General features: G+C 41.3%; 1 protein-coding gene across 2 annotated transcripts in view; it reads right to left on the reverse strand.

Moving 5' to 3' along the window:
- The window catches only part of GRIN3A (glutamate ionotropic receptor NMDA type subunit 3A), an 813333-nt gene that overhangs the window by 88796 nt on the left and 707277 nt on the right, over positions 1 to 17260 (reverse strand). For both annotated transcript variants that reach the window (XM_075316157.1, XM_075316160.1), the window contains exon 7: positions 4140 to 4291. In XM_075316157.1, the coding sequence (XP_075172272.1) occupies positions 4140 to 4291 (152 nt within the window). The remainder of the gene's footprint in view (positions 1 to 4139; positions 4292 to 17260) is intronic.

Genomic DNA, 17260 nt, shown 5'->3' on the forward strand with positions numbered 1-17260 from the left:
AATATATTGTATGTGCATATTGTTTGCATTTCCCACAAATTGCATGTACATTAGCATTTAGCAAAGTGTGGATGGAAAAGTGTATGACTGCATGATCAGATTTACAGAGCTTATATGGAGCCTGGCTGTAACCATGCCAAGGAAGACACATATATTTGCATAGGGTATATAGAGTCAAAATCGAAGTAGATTTTTAATGATATGTTGAAACAGAATGCATATAGAGAGGGAAGATGACTATGATTGCAGAAGTTTAATTCACCTAGGCCACGTGCACACATTGAGTATTTGGTGAGTTTTTACCTCAGTTTCTGTAAGGCCACATATACACATTGGGTATTGGGTGAGTTTTTATCTCAGTATTTGTAAGGCCACATATACACATTGGGTATTGGGTGAGTTTTTATGTCAGTATTTGTAAGGCCACGTGCATACACTGAGTATTTGTTGAGGGATTTTACCTCGGTATATGTAAGGCCACGTGCACACATTGAGTATTTAGTGAGTTTCTACCTCAGTATTTGTAAGGCCAAGTGCATACACTGAGTATTTTGTGTGGTTTTTACGTCAGCATTTGTAAGGTCACGTGGACATATTGGGTATTTCGTGAGTTTTTACCTCAGTATTTGTAAGGCCACATACACACAATAAAGCAGGCTTTACACGCTACGAGATCGCTACAGCAATCTCGTTGGGGTCACGGATTTTGTGACGCACATCCGGCCGCTGTAGCGATGCCGTTGCGTGTGACACCTATGAGCGATTTTGCATCATCGCAAAAACGTGCAAAATCGCTCATCGGCGACATGGGGGTCCATTCTCAAATATCGTTACTGCAGCAGTAATGAAGTTGGTCCTCATTCCTGCGGCAGCACACATCGCTCCGTGTGACACCGCAGGAACGAGGAACCCCTCTTTACCTGCGTCCCAGCCACAATGCGGAAGGAAGTAGGTGGGCGGGATGTTTGTCCCGCTCATCTCCGACCCCTCCGCTTCTATTGGGCGGCGGTTCAGTGACGCTGCTGTGACGTTGATGTGATGCTGAACGAACCGCCCCCTTAGAAAGGAGGCGGTTCGCCGGTCACAGCGACATCGCAGGGAAGGTAAGTAGTGTGAAGGGTCTGGGCGATCTTGTGCGACACGGGCAGAGATTTGCCCGTGTCGCACAACCGATGGGGGCAGGTACGCACGATGGCGATATCGGTACCGATATCGCAGTGTGTAAAGCGGCCTTAAGTATTTGTTGAGTTCTTTACCTCAGTATTTGTAAGGCCATGTTCATACATTGAGTATTTGGTGAGTTTTTATCTCAGTATTTGTAAGGCCACATGCACACATCAGTATTTGGTGAGTTTTTACCTCAGTATCTGTAAGGCCACCTTCACACACTCAGTATTCAGTTAGTCTTTACCCCAGTATATGTAAGGCCACGTGCACACATTGAGTATTTGATGAGTTTTTACCTCAGTATCTGTAAGGCCACCGTCACACACTCAGTATTCAGTGAGTTTTTACCTCAGTATATGTAAGGCCACGTGCACACATTGAGTATTTGGTGAGTTTTTACATTAGTATCTGTAAGGCCACATTCACACACTCAGTATTCAGTGAGTATTTACCTCAGTATATGTAAGACCACGTGCACACATTGAGTATTTGGTAAGCTTTTACTGCAGTATTTGTAAGGTCACGTGCACACATTGAGTATTTGATGAGTTCAGTATCTGTAACCCAAATCCAGTTGAAGAATCAGAGGAAACGTATAAGAGAAACACGGGCACCACTTGTGTATATTTACCCACTCTAGTATTGACTTACAAATACTGAGGTAAAAACTCACCAAATACTGAGTGTGTGCACGTGGCCTAACATGATGGAGTCCATGGCAACTGCAGCCTCTAAGCAAGTAGACAAGGCCTGGCTCCTCTGTTTTCCCCATTAATCCTCCCAACCCCGCACAATCGTGGGGACTGGTGGGTTGTCATATTTGCCATTGTGTTGCTTTCAAGACCCACCAGAGGAACGTGGACATTCATTTTAAATGTTACATCAACTCAATCAGCTTAAAAGCAAAGTTTACCTAGTTTACTACAAATGGGAGTTAAGCCCGTTTCAGATTGCTACATACTTCTACAGCGACTTGTAATTCTATAAACATTTGCTAATTTTCCTAAGACCTCAAGACATGTAAGAATGTGTTTATAATGATTGAGTCCTAAATATTGAGGTGCATAATACAATTTTAAGGTTAATTAATCTATTCATTTTAAAGTGAAATGTACATATTTTCAGAGCGTACACCTAAATATACGCATGGATGCAACAACAAAAGTTTATCTATAAAGTAGGACAATGATTCTTCGAGAATTTATCATTCTGCTATCAAGAGTTTAAAATACAACACTATAGGGAATGTGGAACTAAGGATGAAAAAATGGCAACCTGGTAAACGCCCCAGTGGAATGAGACTATTCTATGCCTAATTAGCAGAGCAAAGTAATCCCTATACACTATTTTATTCTTGTTAGGGAAAGGAATCTCATTTTCATTGGCAGCAATAACCCCGTTATAGCAGAAACTTAGTAGTAAAGCAATAGTTTTGTATAACAGTTCTTAAAGGGGTTTTCTCATCAACAAAGTTCAATTTAATCAATAGATCTTGCAATAAATATAAGTTCCACAATTGGACCCTTGTGCCTGTCATGAATGATGGTACTCTTATTAAAAACCAGCCTGTGGCTACATTTCCTAGGAGACCATCATTTTTTGCTATATAAAGCAATACGTTGAACCTGCAACTGACCAGTCAACAAAATAGGATGCTAGGAAATACAGTAAAAAAAGAATGAAAATAAAAATAACATAAAAGTTTGTATTTACCCACTTTTTCACCTTTATAAACAAAAATTAAAAAAAAAAAAACATATATGGTATTGCTATGTCCAGAAAAGTCTAATCTAATAATATAAGGTTAATTAAATTTAACCAATTCGTAAACACTGTATAGAGAAAAAAAAATGCAATAAGAAAAAATAATGCATATGAAAGGACAACCATATATTGCGTGATCAGGCTCTGTCAGAGACCACTTTCCTAAGGCCCCCATCCCACATTCGTGTCTCTGGTAAGTGTGACGTCAATTTTCGCACATACTGGAGATATGGCCACAAGTAGACCCATTAAAATCAATGGATCTGCGCTCACATGCATGTTTTCACATGGACCATGTGTCCGTGAGGTGCATACGTGCAGCGTCGGACTGGCTACTGAAGGAATCTTCAGTAATGTCAGGCCTGGATTCAGTTACCTACATGCACTCTAGAGCTCTCACCTGCAGCCTGGACTGATCTCAGAATTTGTAGGACTGCTCCACGAGCGCCGAGTGATTGATTCCCCAGCAATTGCGGTTCAGTTCATGACAGCTGCGGACAGGCCGTACTGATCTCAGGAGTTCAGGTGAGAGCTTCGGAGTTCAGTGCAGGCAACTGGATCCAGGCCTGGCATTATTGGAGATTCCTCCGGTAGCCAGTCTGACGCTGCATGCGTGTGTCCATCTGCGCCCCGCATAGACATGTCCATTTTTCTCCGGCAGCACAGGTGTCACACAGATTGCACGAATGTGCTTTGTGTGACATCAGTGTGACCTGTAACAGAGAAAACCAAATTTCTGTGAACTAAAATTAATTTCTACAGCACTGCTGTCTCTGCCACTGCTGTCACTCGCTTTACCCCCGCTTATTATGCTCAACGCATATTTACTGCACGAGGACCGGAAGCACCAGCAGAGGGGAGTCAGCAGGGCTGGAGACCGAAGAGCGGAAGACATCAGCACCAAGGACAGCAGCGCCAGGGACAATTGAGCATAAAGTTACTGTTCTCTGTGTGTTATCACAAATAGCACACGAAGAACACTCATGTGCCAAAATCATGGCACACGAAGGGCCATACACATCTTTTACACGTTCGTTTTTCACGGATGTGTGAAAGAGGCCTAACGGAGGGTACACCCTCTTCTTGAGTTTCATATTTTTAAAAGAACATCAGGAAAAAGGTTATGATCATGAGATAAGCATTTAATATACAAATAAAAAATACATTTAAATTCATATAAACATATATATTTTTTTTAAATAAATTACCTCTGTGACTGCAAAGCTTCTTTTCCCACAAGGTACAACTTTATACCACTTATCATGAAGCATGTCCATGTATCCACTTGATTTATACTGGCTGACCAGCTCAGATATGTTTGACGTCAAAGGAGAATTGGGGGGAAGACCAATTCCATAACCTACAAAAAACATATATGCATTGAATACACTGGTTGTATAATAGTATCCTCTCAAATAATTTATCACAGTACAGCAACATATCTATTGTTTTCATGCAAAACGTAAGGTTAGTTACAGTTCTTCTTCATTGATATTGATTCATTCTATACCGATAACAATCACTACAATTATAATGTGCATTTGAAGCACTTCTATAAATATGCAATATGAACTGCAGGGTTAACACCACTGAAAACATTTTGAAATAATATGGTAAAAAGCATTTTTACTAGACAATAAGTTTAAAAAAAAAAAAAAATCACAGTCATGAAGTGGAGTCAGGGAGTCAAGCACTTTTAATAAAACCTAAGGCACTTCTCTGTAGAAAATGTTTACTGTTGCAAAAAAAGAGACATGTTTAAATATAAATATAATATGATAAATAATAAAGTACAATTTTATTGTCTAAACCTGAGTATAAGAGATAAACAAGTGTAGCAAAACTGGAAGTGAGTGCAAAGATATATCTGAGGCCATCAGGCTACCTTGGACAGACTTTGTATAAGCCACTCAGTTTAGCAGATCTCCGAGTGAACTGGGCCTTCACAGCTTAAAACCTACCGTATTTTTCGGACTACAAGACGCACTTTTTTTCCTCCAAATTTGGGAGGAAAGTGTGGGGTGCGTTTTATAGTCCGAATGTCAAAGCGGGGTACCTGCGGGGTAGGGAGCTGTGGGGGTCAGCGCTATTCAGTGGGATCACAGGAGACAGGGAGGGTCGCTGCAACGGTAGCTGGAGAAACCACGTGTGCCCGCTGCTTAAAGTAAAAAATATTCATTAGCTGCTCCCCGCCCACCTCTCTCTGCAGTCAGTGACTAGAAGCGGGTTTGAGCAGCAGCAAATCAATACTTGTTTAATGTAAACAGCGGACACACGTGGTTTTTCAGCCGCCAGCTTCATGAAGCTGCTGAGGAGACTGTGTGTTCGCTGTTTAGGAGGCAGGAGCAGGGTGCCACTGCAGTCATGTCTGGCCTGGAGGAAGTGCACATCACTGCAGTGTCCGGGCCAGAGCACGGCATACCATCACAGCACAGCCCGCAGTCTCTGTGCTGAGTGCTCACATTGCTTTCATTTTGATCCTGCCTCTGCACTAGAAACAAAGTCTCCCGTAAAAGCAGGACCTGCAGTGATGTAATGCAGAGGGGTGGGCCAGAACAGCACAGTGCCCCGCCTCTTCATTACATCACTGTGGGTCCTCGAGATATGGGAGACTTTGTTTCTAGTGCCAGGACCAAACTGAAGCATGGTGAGCATCACATCTGTAAAAGTAAGGCAATAAATAATACAGTATATAAAGGCATTACTGTACACCTGGATGGGGTTGGATCATATATATATATATTTTTACACACACACACACACACACACACACACACAGTATATAACTCTATACACACACACACACACACACCAGATTGGAGGATCACACATATAATGATGGGGAACATACATATTCCACGATGTAGGCCATATATACCTGGAAGGTACCCAAAATGGGGGATATGAGTACAGAATTTGGGGATATTACCTCCATAACACTGTCAGCAGTAAAATAACAGTGTGTCATGACCACATTTTTTTACTTTAATTTTTTTTTCTATTTTTTCCTCCTCTAAAACAAGGGTGCGTCTTATAGTCCGGTGCGTCTTATAGTCTGAAAAATACGGTAATAAGAATCTAGACTTACAATAGAGTCCCTTAGGTTAGGTGGCATTCACGAAGTAGCTTCTGGCCTGGTCAATAACTGGAGTGTCAAGAACAGAGAAAAAATCAGAATATGTTTTGAAAGTCACAAATCAGAGGAATGGCCGAGGTCAGGTACAGTTGAGTCAGTAAAAATATAGTCAAATAGGGTTTTGTTAAGTTTAGAGGCATTAGGGTGAGAAAATGATGAAGTCACTAGTTGGGTCAGGATCAGAATAAAATTTTAAGAATAAATCCCCATAAATACAAGGTTAAACAAAATAATTAGTAGCAACTCCCACCAGACTAATAAAAGTTCAAATAAGATGTGTGGTTGTCCTATTGGCTACAGCATAAAAATATAGCAACACATTCCGACCCACCAAAATAAGCTAGTCAATGGAGACACGCATGGAGCTACTTGGATGTACTACAATCCTGAGCAACACTAATACATTTTGCTGGACTGTAGTTAATATCTGGCCAGAAATAGTGTTATCTGTGGAATAATGATCACTGTTGCAGAGGGTCCGACCACAAGCAGGACCACGCTGAAAGAGTGCCAGCCAACACCAGGCTGCCTATTTTAGATGGATGTGTGCTGCATGAGGACACACAATTAAATTAAATGTATTGCATCAATGAGACCTGCTGGCTCCCTGCACTTTAACAGATGCCACTGAAGAATCAGAGGCCAGCAACTGATCAATTAGAGGCTTGTAGTAACTGTGGACCACAATGGTGGGCACACAAAAGTCAGCTGTTGGCCTGTGCACTGGTTATGGAAGAGAACACCGCACATCTTGAGATTGGTGGAAGGTAAGAATAATCTTTAAAAAAAAATGTGTTGGAGAAGAGAGGCAGAATGAAAGACATTATATGGATTATAGGATGGAGCCCAGGAGAGGAGACATTATTACTGCAAGGGGCCAAGGATAGGGACTGTTATGCTATTATGCAAGGAAGGGGCCCTGGATGGGAGAGAATATGTCAGGAAGGGGTCCAGGATGGGGTTTATTATACCTGCAAGCGGTCAAGGATATGGGTTATTAATCTTGGAATGGGGCCATGACAGGGGGAATTATTGTAGGATGGGTTCCAGGACGAGGGACATTTTTACAGGAAGGGGCTGAGATGGGGAACAATATTATATGAAAAGCAAAAGTTGGGGACGTTATTACAGGAAGATGCAAGGAGGGGGGAATTTAAGACATGTTAGGGGTCGGTATGAGAGGTATTCTTACAGGATAGGAGCCAAGATGGAGGACATTATTAGACCATAGGAACCAGGTTGGGGACATTATTATAGGAAGGGAACAGGATGGGAACATTATTACAGGAAGGTGCCCAGGAAGGACACATTATTACAGGAAGAGGCCCAGAATAGAAACATTACTACAGGAAGGTGCCCAGGATGGGGAAAATACAACTGGAAGGTGTCCACGATGGGTAGTATTATTGGGAGAAGGGGCCAGGATAAGGAAAAATATTACAGAAAAAGGTCTGGATGGGGGCATTATTACATAGGGGGCAAACACATATATCTTTATAGAATTTAGAATGCTTCATGGTCCATACATCTCACCAACATGAAGGTCAAGATTTTGCTCTAGGGCCCTTTGGACTCTTGTTACTACAATTTGCTGGTATGGCAACTCAAGTCCAAGATCAGGATTAAAGATAAGCAACAGTAGATTACTACATCTAGCTATATTAAATTTGACTATCTTTTCCAACAATGTTTGGACATATATAATTATAATACTCGTCCATCTAACCTAAATTAATAAACAATGTAGTAGGTTAAGCTTTTTCAGGTCTAATATCTGCAGCTTGTAGATCTTAGGGACACCACAGATATGGTCTACCAAAGCAAAGACATATGACAAATTCTAGGTATTGTATTGTAAAACACCCAATTGGTACCAAAAGATGTTGTCTATCATTATAAATTTGAATATTAAGTTAAAATCATATCCCCAACAAACTTTGGTTATTTATTGACCTCTTTTTAGTGCATTCTTCATTATATACAGCACAGTTATTTGTCCTGTAATTCTTATATCAGCCAAAAATTTAGATAAAGACAGTTTTGCCTCATGTACACTATCATTTTGGTCTTTGAATATGAGCATGTCCTACATTTTAACAAAATTTTAGTGCATTCACATTGCATGCTCACTTCTATTGCACATCAATGCTTAAAACCTGGTTAATATTATGCTAAATGTTTACAGTAAATGCTCTGTAATACATGTTAAGCTGTATTTCTGAATCACATAAAAGGTCCTAAGAAGTTAAAGAATGAATAGAAATTTAGCACATTTTAAAGAAAATTATAGTTATTTTCACCTTCTGTACAAATTGTAAAGAAATTGTAGCAGAGTTTTCACCCAAACTATTATTCATGAAAATTGCTTTTGTTCTCAAATACATTTCAGTAGGTGTCATTTAAACCCACTCACCATCAGCAGCAGAATGCTTCGGAGGGCTTTCTGAATGCTTCTTTAATACACTGTTACAATGTAGTCTGACAAAACAATTATCTTGGTGACCCAATTTCTCACTTCACTTTCTTAGATAGCAGAAGCAAAATGATAGTCTCCCCCTACTGTACCATGTGTCATTTATAATACTGGTATCCTCTTGTGTGGGAGAGGAACCTTTAAACCCCCATCCTCACGGCATCAGGGCTCAGGTATCCTGAATTCTGAATAGCAATGCTATGTAATAACGTCTTTTTTTTTTTTTTAAATTCCCAGTAGAATGTTTTAAAGTAAATGGGTAATTAGAATATAACCTTTTGTTTTAATAAATCTTTTATGTTAAATTTATTTTTATCTATTGTTTTAACTGATGAGTTTCAATGGGATTTCAGCAGTCTCATTATCATCACAGACAGGATTAAAATGTCAGCTAATACCTCTACACACAGTAGATTAGACAAAATTCACCTTTCAAAACTGTTAAAGGGAATCTGTCAGCTGGTATTTGCTATGTAAGCTAAAGACACCATGCTGCAAGGGTTAACAGACATATCAGGGATGCCTGTCTCCTCAAGATTATATCTGTTGTTTATTTAAACAGCAGGACACAGCAGGACTTCTCATTACTTGGACTATATTATTTTGTGCAGGGCAGTCCGGCACACCTCCTCCAGTGATTGACACCTCACTGTCAATGTACACTCTCTATTGAGAGCCTGATGTGGGCGGGGACAGCTCTCTCAGCTCTGCTACATGACTAAATCTAAAAATTGTGATTGTGTCAGGATGGCTGCTCACAGTAATCTAACTGATACATTGTTGGATTCAGTATCTCTTTGTCTACATCATGCTGTTCTCAAATGAGGTAGCAAAAATCTGCTGACAGATTCCCTTTTATATCACAGCTCAGCCTCACCCCTCCCTCTAGAATGACCTTAATCCAAATTTAGGTTCACTTTCAGATATTTCCATGAAAACACATTCATGTTTCCTGGCCGCTAAAAAGAACAGGAAAGTAGAATAACATTGAACTAGGTGATGAGTGTGAAAATTGTTTTTTAATATACCACTATGACAAATAAAGAAAAACAACAATATAAACTTTAACATAAAAACCTGATTTAAACAAAATTTTGTGTTGATTATTTATTGGTGCCTGGTTTTGCTGAAAATACATTCAGATCTCTAAATAAGTCTATTACATATTGTTTTATTACTGAGATGTATAAGTAGTACACAGTTAAGTCCCAAGCACTCTCTAGGGACATACACAAGAAGTCTGGAGTTAATTATTTTACTCTATGATTATGCAGAGGATTTGGAACCCTGGAAGATGCAAATTCATTTCAAAGTTAGGCTTTAAAATGGCTTTAAAGTTTGGGTGGAAATCCACTTTAAATCAAGGATCATGATGCACAGAATGTCTGCAGGTCTCATGACACAAGCTTGACAATCTCATATATGTCTGAGACATAATGTTAATATTGAAACCCATGTGAATGTGGTCGTTGTGATGAATAAGATGGATACACAAAAAACCTATAGTAAAAAATGATTAAAATACCATAGAGTAATTTTCTAAATTATTTCACAAGCCCTGGACAAATGTTAACCAGGTGTCAATATAAACAATTAAGTGCAAGCAGTTGAATAGGGCTGAGTCACCAAAATCTAGTTAAAAAAAAGATAAAAAATAAAAAAAAAATCCAAAAAATGCACTACCATTAGTGAGCCTTCATTTTGAGGAGGATGAAGGTTCCCACTTCTCATATATACAAGAATTGAAGTTCTCATTAAATAGAATAGTAAGAATTATGTCCCTATCATCTCTTTCCTAATTTTCCAAATATGCAGCAGATATATATATCCTACATAATTCAGATGCAAGCCAAAAGAACACTGATATAGTCAGATCTCTATTCTATCATAGCACAGCTCTGATAAGCTCAGAGCTGTGACAAGCAAGCAAGGGAAATGATCTAAATGATAGGTGCACTGAAGCATCTCCTTTCCATACACTAAATATGTCTTAATTAAAGTTAAACAGGACAATGCAACTTGACGTTTGGATCATTTTCACATTTAATTGCAAAATTTGCTATTGAAGTAGCATTTAACTTTCATAAATAACAGGAAGAAAAAAAAACTCTATTAAAGTATTAAGGTATGCGTCACATATACAGAAAAAAAGATTTAGGGCTGGGATGTTATATGACAGTACATAAGTGCAAGAAGAGAAATGATGGGATGAAGCATGTACCCTTTTATTTACATTTTTGGGCAATAGAGCTGTGAAACCTTGTTTATTTTCAATTCAGATAGTTTTTTTATTGATGTTATTTTTGGGTACATATAGCATTTGATTGTTTTTTATTATATCTTTAAAAAAAGATGCTGTGATCAATAAAACATCACTTGGGCATTTATTTATTTTTTCTTCTATTGGTTAATTACTCAAATAAATTGCTAGATTGGACTTATACGGATGCAGTAATATCAAATATGTTTGTATCTCTCACACTCCCTCTGTGTCTAAATGTCTCTGTCACACTCACAGGGTGTAGAAAGCATGGAGGGGAGCATGCAGACATCTATGCGTCTTATGCTCAACAATAAAGACATGAAAGGGGCACCGGGGATACAAAAACAATAGGAGGCCCTTAAACTTCTGAAAGGGGTGGGTGGGTACCTCCTAACCTCACCTGCAACTGTCCCTTCTCTCCTCTCCAGTCCCTATACAGTCTACGCAACTTTTGCCGAACAGGAATATGGAACCCTTGGAAGATCCTACAGTAACCCTGACTAGTGAGGGACAGGTGGGGTTCACTAGACCTCACCACTGCACTAACAACACACCAGGGAAGAAAATACAAACATGTGGAAAATTAACAAAGAAAAGGATATACCCTGAAACAGGAACCTGACTGGCAGAACCTTCCTCAAAGGTGGCTAGAGACCAAATAACTTTGTATCTTCAGCAGGGAATGCTGGGATACACCACTATTTAAAGCTGAAGAGTGTGACTACTAAGTGTGTGCAGATGATCACTCAGCAAGGAACTCATTTGGAAAAGCTGCAATAGCAAAACTGGCACTTAACCACTTCTCTCTCTGTCTCTCTCTATCCATCTCTCTGTCTCTCTCTGTTTCTCACTCTGTGTCTCTCTATGTCATTGTCTGTCTCTCTGTTTGTCTCTCTCTCTGTCTGTCTCTCTCTTTGTCTATCTGCCTGTCTCTCTCTGTCTCTCTCACTGTCTCTGTCTCTCTCCCTGTCTGCCTCTCTCTCTATGTCTCTGTCTGTCTGTTTCTCCTTCTCTGTCTCTCTGTTTCTCTCTGTCTGCTCTCTTTTTTTTCTCTATCCATCTCTTGCTGTCTAACTCTCTGTCTCTCCTTGTCTGTCTGTCTCTGTCTGTCTTTCTATCTTTCTATCTCTCTGCCTGTCTGTCTTCCTGTTTTTGTCTGTCTGTCTCTGTCTGTCTCTGTCTGTCTCTCTCTGACTCTCTCTATCCATCTCTCTGTATCTCTCTGTGTTTCTCTCTCTGTCTGTCTCTCTGCTTTTCTCCCTGTCTGCCTCTCTCTGTCTGTCTCTCTATCTCTATTTCTGCCTCAATCTCTATCCATATCTCCCCTGAAATCATATTAGCTGACACATAGGCTGACTTATAGTAAGAATGACCTTCGTTGCCTATTGCAACCAATTAGAGCTCCTATTAATGTCTTGCAGCTCCCACCTCCATTGACTTTAAAGTAAGTAGTTTTTTTGGAAAATAACTGTAAAGCGTGGGGTTAAATTTCCCCTCAAAACATAGTCTATGATGTTCCCTGAGTCAAATGAGGTGGCTGTGCAAGATTTTGTGATTGTAAATGCGACAGATTCCTTTAGCGGACATACACGCAAACACACATACACACACACAAACACACACACACGCACACACACACACACGCAGACTTTACAAAATATCAGAGTTCAAGTTTGGTGTTTGGTAGCTTTACGTATGCTGACCACTCAAGTGAGAATCGCTGTGCTCAGGTACATTCGGTGCTCAGCCCTGTGCCAGTCACTTGCAGTGTTTGAACGGCTCACACTAGGGGTAACAGCAGAGTTATCGGATGTAGTGTGCATAACAAAAGATGGAAAAAAACCTGCCCACCCTCAGACGGAAGAGCTGTTTATGGCTGGCTGCATGTGGGCAGAGCCCTGAAATGTCCAACTAGTGACTCATTTGGGTTCAGGTCAAGTCCAGGTCCTAAACCAAACTTCATCTAAAGTCCAAATGGACCAGCAGAACCAAACTTCCACAGGTCTGCTCATCTCTATTTACAATGTAAATGATGGTCTTCTTGAAACCCAGCCTATGCCTGGATTTTACAATGACACAATAATGGTAGTTTTCAGCAGCCTCTTGCTCATATCATGGGGGACCAATGGGAGCCAGCGTATGCATTTAATCAATTAATTTATATGCCTCTGTAAGTGATTGATATATAAACAATTACACGGCAGTGATCAAAGCCAGCTCCGGTCACTGCTGCTATAGATAAATGCTGGTTATGTGACACAGCTGCCATCTGTTATATGCGGAACTAGCTGTAGTACCCGGCATTGCCAGTTATAGTACCTAAGTGTCTTTCTCCCACTCTCTGACTCTCCCTCACTCCCACTCTCTTTCACTGTCTTCCTCTCTGTCTGTCTCACTCTCTGTCTGTCTCTGTCTGTCTCCCTCTCTGTCTGTCTATCTCTCTCTGCCTCTCTCTCTTTGTGTCTCTGTGTGTGTCTGTGTCTCTGAGTGTGTGTCTGTGTCTATGTCTCTGTAACTGTATGTCTCTGGGTGTCTGTGTCTCTGCATGTTTCTGGGTTTCTCTGGCTGTTTCTGTTTCTCTATATGTCTCTAGGTGTCTCTGTGTCTTTCTGTCTCTCTGTGTCTCTGTTTCTGTGTGTCTCTTTCTCTGTGTGTCCCTGTCTTTGTTTCTGTGTTCCTGTCTGTGGGTGTCTCTGTCTGTGTGTCTCTGTCTCTGAGTGTGTCTCTGTGTCTGTGTCTCTGTGTGTCTCTGTGTGTGACTCTGTGTGTGTGTCCCTCTGTGTGTCTCTGTTTCTTTGTCTCTATGTGTCTCTGTCTATTTGTCTCTGTGTCTGTGTCTCTGTGTGTCTTTCTCTGTCTCTGCCTGTCTCTGTCTGTCTTTGACTCTGTGTGTCTGTAACTCTGGATGTCTGTGATTCTGTGTGTGTGTGTGTGTTTGTGGCTTCTGTCTCTATGTGTCTCTGTTTCTGTGTATCTGTCTCTGTGTCTCTCTTTTTCTGTGTCTCTGTCTCTGTGTGTCTCTGTGTGTGTCTGTGTGTGTCTTTGTCTGTGTGTCTATGTCTCTGTGTGTCTTTGTCCGTGTGTGTCTGTCTCTGTGTGTCTGTGTCTTTGTATGTCTGTGTATTTGTGTGTGTGTGTTTGTCTGTGTGTCTGTGTCTGTCTTTGTGTCTCTGTATCTATGTGTCTCTGTGTATGTCTGTCTCTGTGTGTCTGTCTCAATGTGTCTGTGTATCTGTGTGTGTCTGTGTGTCTCTGTGTGTCTCTGTTTCTGTGTGTCTTTGTATCAGTCTGTGTGTCTCTGTGTGTTTCTGTGTGTTTCTGTCTCTCTCTGTGTCTATGTCTCTGTATCAGCCTCTGTGTGTCTCTGTGTGTGTCTCTGTGTCTGTGTTTCGCTCTGTGTGTCTGTCTCTGTCTATGTCTGTGTGTCTTTGTCTCTGTGTGTATGTCTATGTGTGTCTCTATGTCTGTGTCTATGTGTCTATCTGTGTGTGTCTGTCTCTGTGTTTCTGTCTCTGTCTGTGTGTGTGTGTGTTTGTCTCTCCATCAACATCATATTAGCTGACACATAAGCTGTCTTATACTAAGAATGTCATTTGTTGCCTATAGTAACCAATCAGAGCTCTTATTAATGACCTGTAGCTCCCAGGTCCATTGACTTTAATGTAGGAAGGTTTTTTGGAGAATAACTGTAAAGCGTGGGGATAAATTTTCCTCTCAAAACATAGTCTATGACATGCCCTGAGTTAAAGGAGGCATCTGTGCAAAATGTTGTGATTCTAAATGCGACAGTGCGAATTCCTTTAGCGGATATGCACACATAAAAACACACACACACACACACAAACACACACACACACACACACACACACACACACCACACACACACACACACACACATACATACACTCAGCTTTATATATTAGATGTGCTCAGCTCCTGAGCCCCCTCCACATAACTGGATTCTAATATGGAAATGCAGGTATGTCTATTTGCAGCAAGTGGTTAAAAGTAAAGCATCAACTTCATATTCTGTAGAAATAGGGTTATAGATAACATAGGATCACACTATTTATAACAGTTGTATGCTATATTCATTTTGTAGCATAGTGAGGAGGTGAGCTATGATTTACACCTGAAAGCATGAAGCACATAAAAGTCAGTGAACATCTCCAGACTACTGATTTCTAACTTCCATGTGACTGCTGTAAAGAATAAAGAATCTCCCAAGTACTCTTCTGACATCTTTCTGTACAAGCACCAGTTCTCCTCTCTTCTAGAACATCTCTCCTCTGAAACTCTCCTCATCCAGTCGCCTCCAATATTTTCACTGAGCATTCCCTTTCCTCTCGAATTCAGTGTCTCAACACATTGTATTGTCTTCCACATTTGGAACCTTCAGAGGTTAACTAAAAATAAATCTCTACTAGTGAGGAGCACAGCGAGACTCGGCAACTCTGAGGAGGGGTGTCTCACTACCCAGCGCCTGTGAGTAGCTGCAATTTACTGCTGTTTACATTCGCTGGAACTGCATTCGTGGATTGTATATTACAACGGAACTTAGAGGGAACATTTTGATAATATATTGGTGAACCAGGGAAAGTGTGGGGGAGTTACTTGATTGTAAAGATCTGCGGAATATGTTGGCGCTATAAAAATAAATATATATTATTATTATTATAGGTAAACTATTTTTGTTTGCCTTTTTTTCCTTTCACTTACTGGATTAGTAATGAAGGGTGTCTGATAGCTGACTCTCCATTACTAACCTAAAGCCTGCTTTACACCTTACAATTAGGTATGCGATCTCGTATGCGATGTGACACGCCCAGGTCGCATATGCGATCTAATGAGATTGCATGTAGGTCGTTCATTTGCTGTCACACGTGCGTTAGTAGTCTATGTTAAATTGATCAATTTTGTGTGCGATCCTTTGGATCATGTGTTCTGTGACGTATGCATTGGGCACCTTTTTTTTTTTTTATTTATTGACTTGCCAAGCGTGTGTAATGTGTAGGGATGCGTTTTTACTATGTCATCTGCCATTCAGCTCTGCTACATGGCCGCTGACAGCAGCCACAGACAGCCATGTAGCAGCGGTGAATGGCCGCTGACAGCAGACACAGACAGAGCCACACTGTCAGAATGAACTCGGGTGAACCTCACCCGACTTCATTGTCATGCTGCGGCTCTGTCTGTGTCGCGTCCTGATTAGCGATCACCCGTGAAGGATTCACCGGTGACCGCTAATCCCCTGAGTAACTGAATTGAGCAGCCCTCTCTCATATACTCACCGATCCCCGATCCCCGGCGCTGCACGGCATTCACACTGCTCTGGCGGCTTTTACTGTTTTGAAAAAGCCGGCCGCTCATTAAACAATCTCGTATTCCCTGCTTACCCCGCCCACCGGCGCCTATGATTGGTTACAGTGAGACACGCCCCCCACGCTGAGTGACAGGTGTCACACTGCACCCAATCACAGCAGCCGGTGGGCGTGTCTATACTGTGCATTGAAATAAATAATTAAATAATTAAAAAAAACGGCGTGCGGTCCCCCCCAATTTTAATACCAGCCAGATAAAGCCATACGGCTGAAGGCTGGTATTCTCAGGATGGGGAGCTCCACGTTATGGGGAGCCCCCCAGCCTAACAATATCAGCCAACAGCCGCCCAGAATTGCCGCATACATTATATGCGACAGTTCTGGGGCTGTACCCGGCTCTTCCCGATTTGCCCTGGTGCGTTGGCAAATCGAGGTAATAAGGAGTTATTGGCAGCCCATAGCTGCCAATAAGTCCTAGATTAATCATGTCAGGCGTCTATGAGACACCTTCCATGATTAATCTGTAAGTTACAGTAAATAAACACACACACCCGAAAAATCCTTTATTAGAAATGAAAACACACACATATACCCTGGTTATCCACTTTAATCAGCCCCAAAAAGCCCTCCTTGTCCGGCGTAATCCAGGATGATCCAGCGTCGCTTCCACCGCAGCTGCATGGAGGTGACCGGAGCTGCAGCAGACACAGCCGCTCCGGTCACCTCCACGCAGGTAATGAAGACAGCCGCGCGATCAGCTGACCTGTCACTGAGGTTACCCGCTGTCACTGGATCCAGCGGTGACAGCGGGTAACCTCAGTGACAGGTCAGCTGATCGCGTGGCTGTCTTCATTACCTGCATGGAGGTGACCAGAGCGGCTGTGTCTGCTGCAGCTCCGGTCACCTCCATGCAGCTGCGGTGGAAGCGACGCTGGATCATCCTGGATTACGCCGGACAAGGAGGGCTTTTTGGGGCTGATTAAAGTGGATAACCAGGGTATATGTGTGTGTTTTCATTTCTAATAAAGGATTTTTCGGGTGTGTGTGTTTATTTACTGTAACTTACAGATTAATCATGGAAGGTGTCTCATAGACGCCTGACATGATTAATCTAGGACTTATTGGCAGCTATGGGC

The sequence above is a fragment of the Anomaloglossus baeobatrachus genome, chromosome 1 (assembly GCF_048569485.1).
Source record: "Anomaloglossus baeobatrachus isolate aAnoBae1 chromosome 1, aAnoBae1.hap1, whole genome shotgun sequence".
In the NCBI taxonomy this organism is placed as follows: Eukaryota; Metazoa; Chordata; class Amphibia; order Anura; family Aromobatidae; genus Anomaloglossus; species Anomaloglossus baeobatrachus.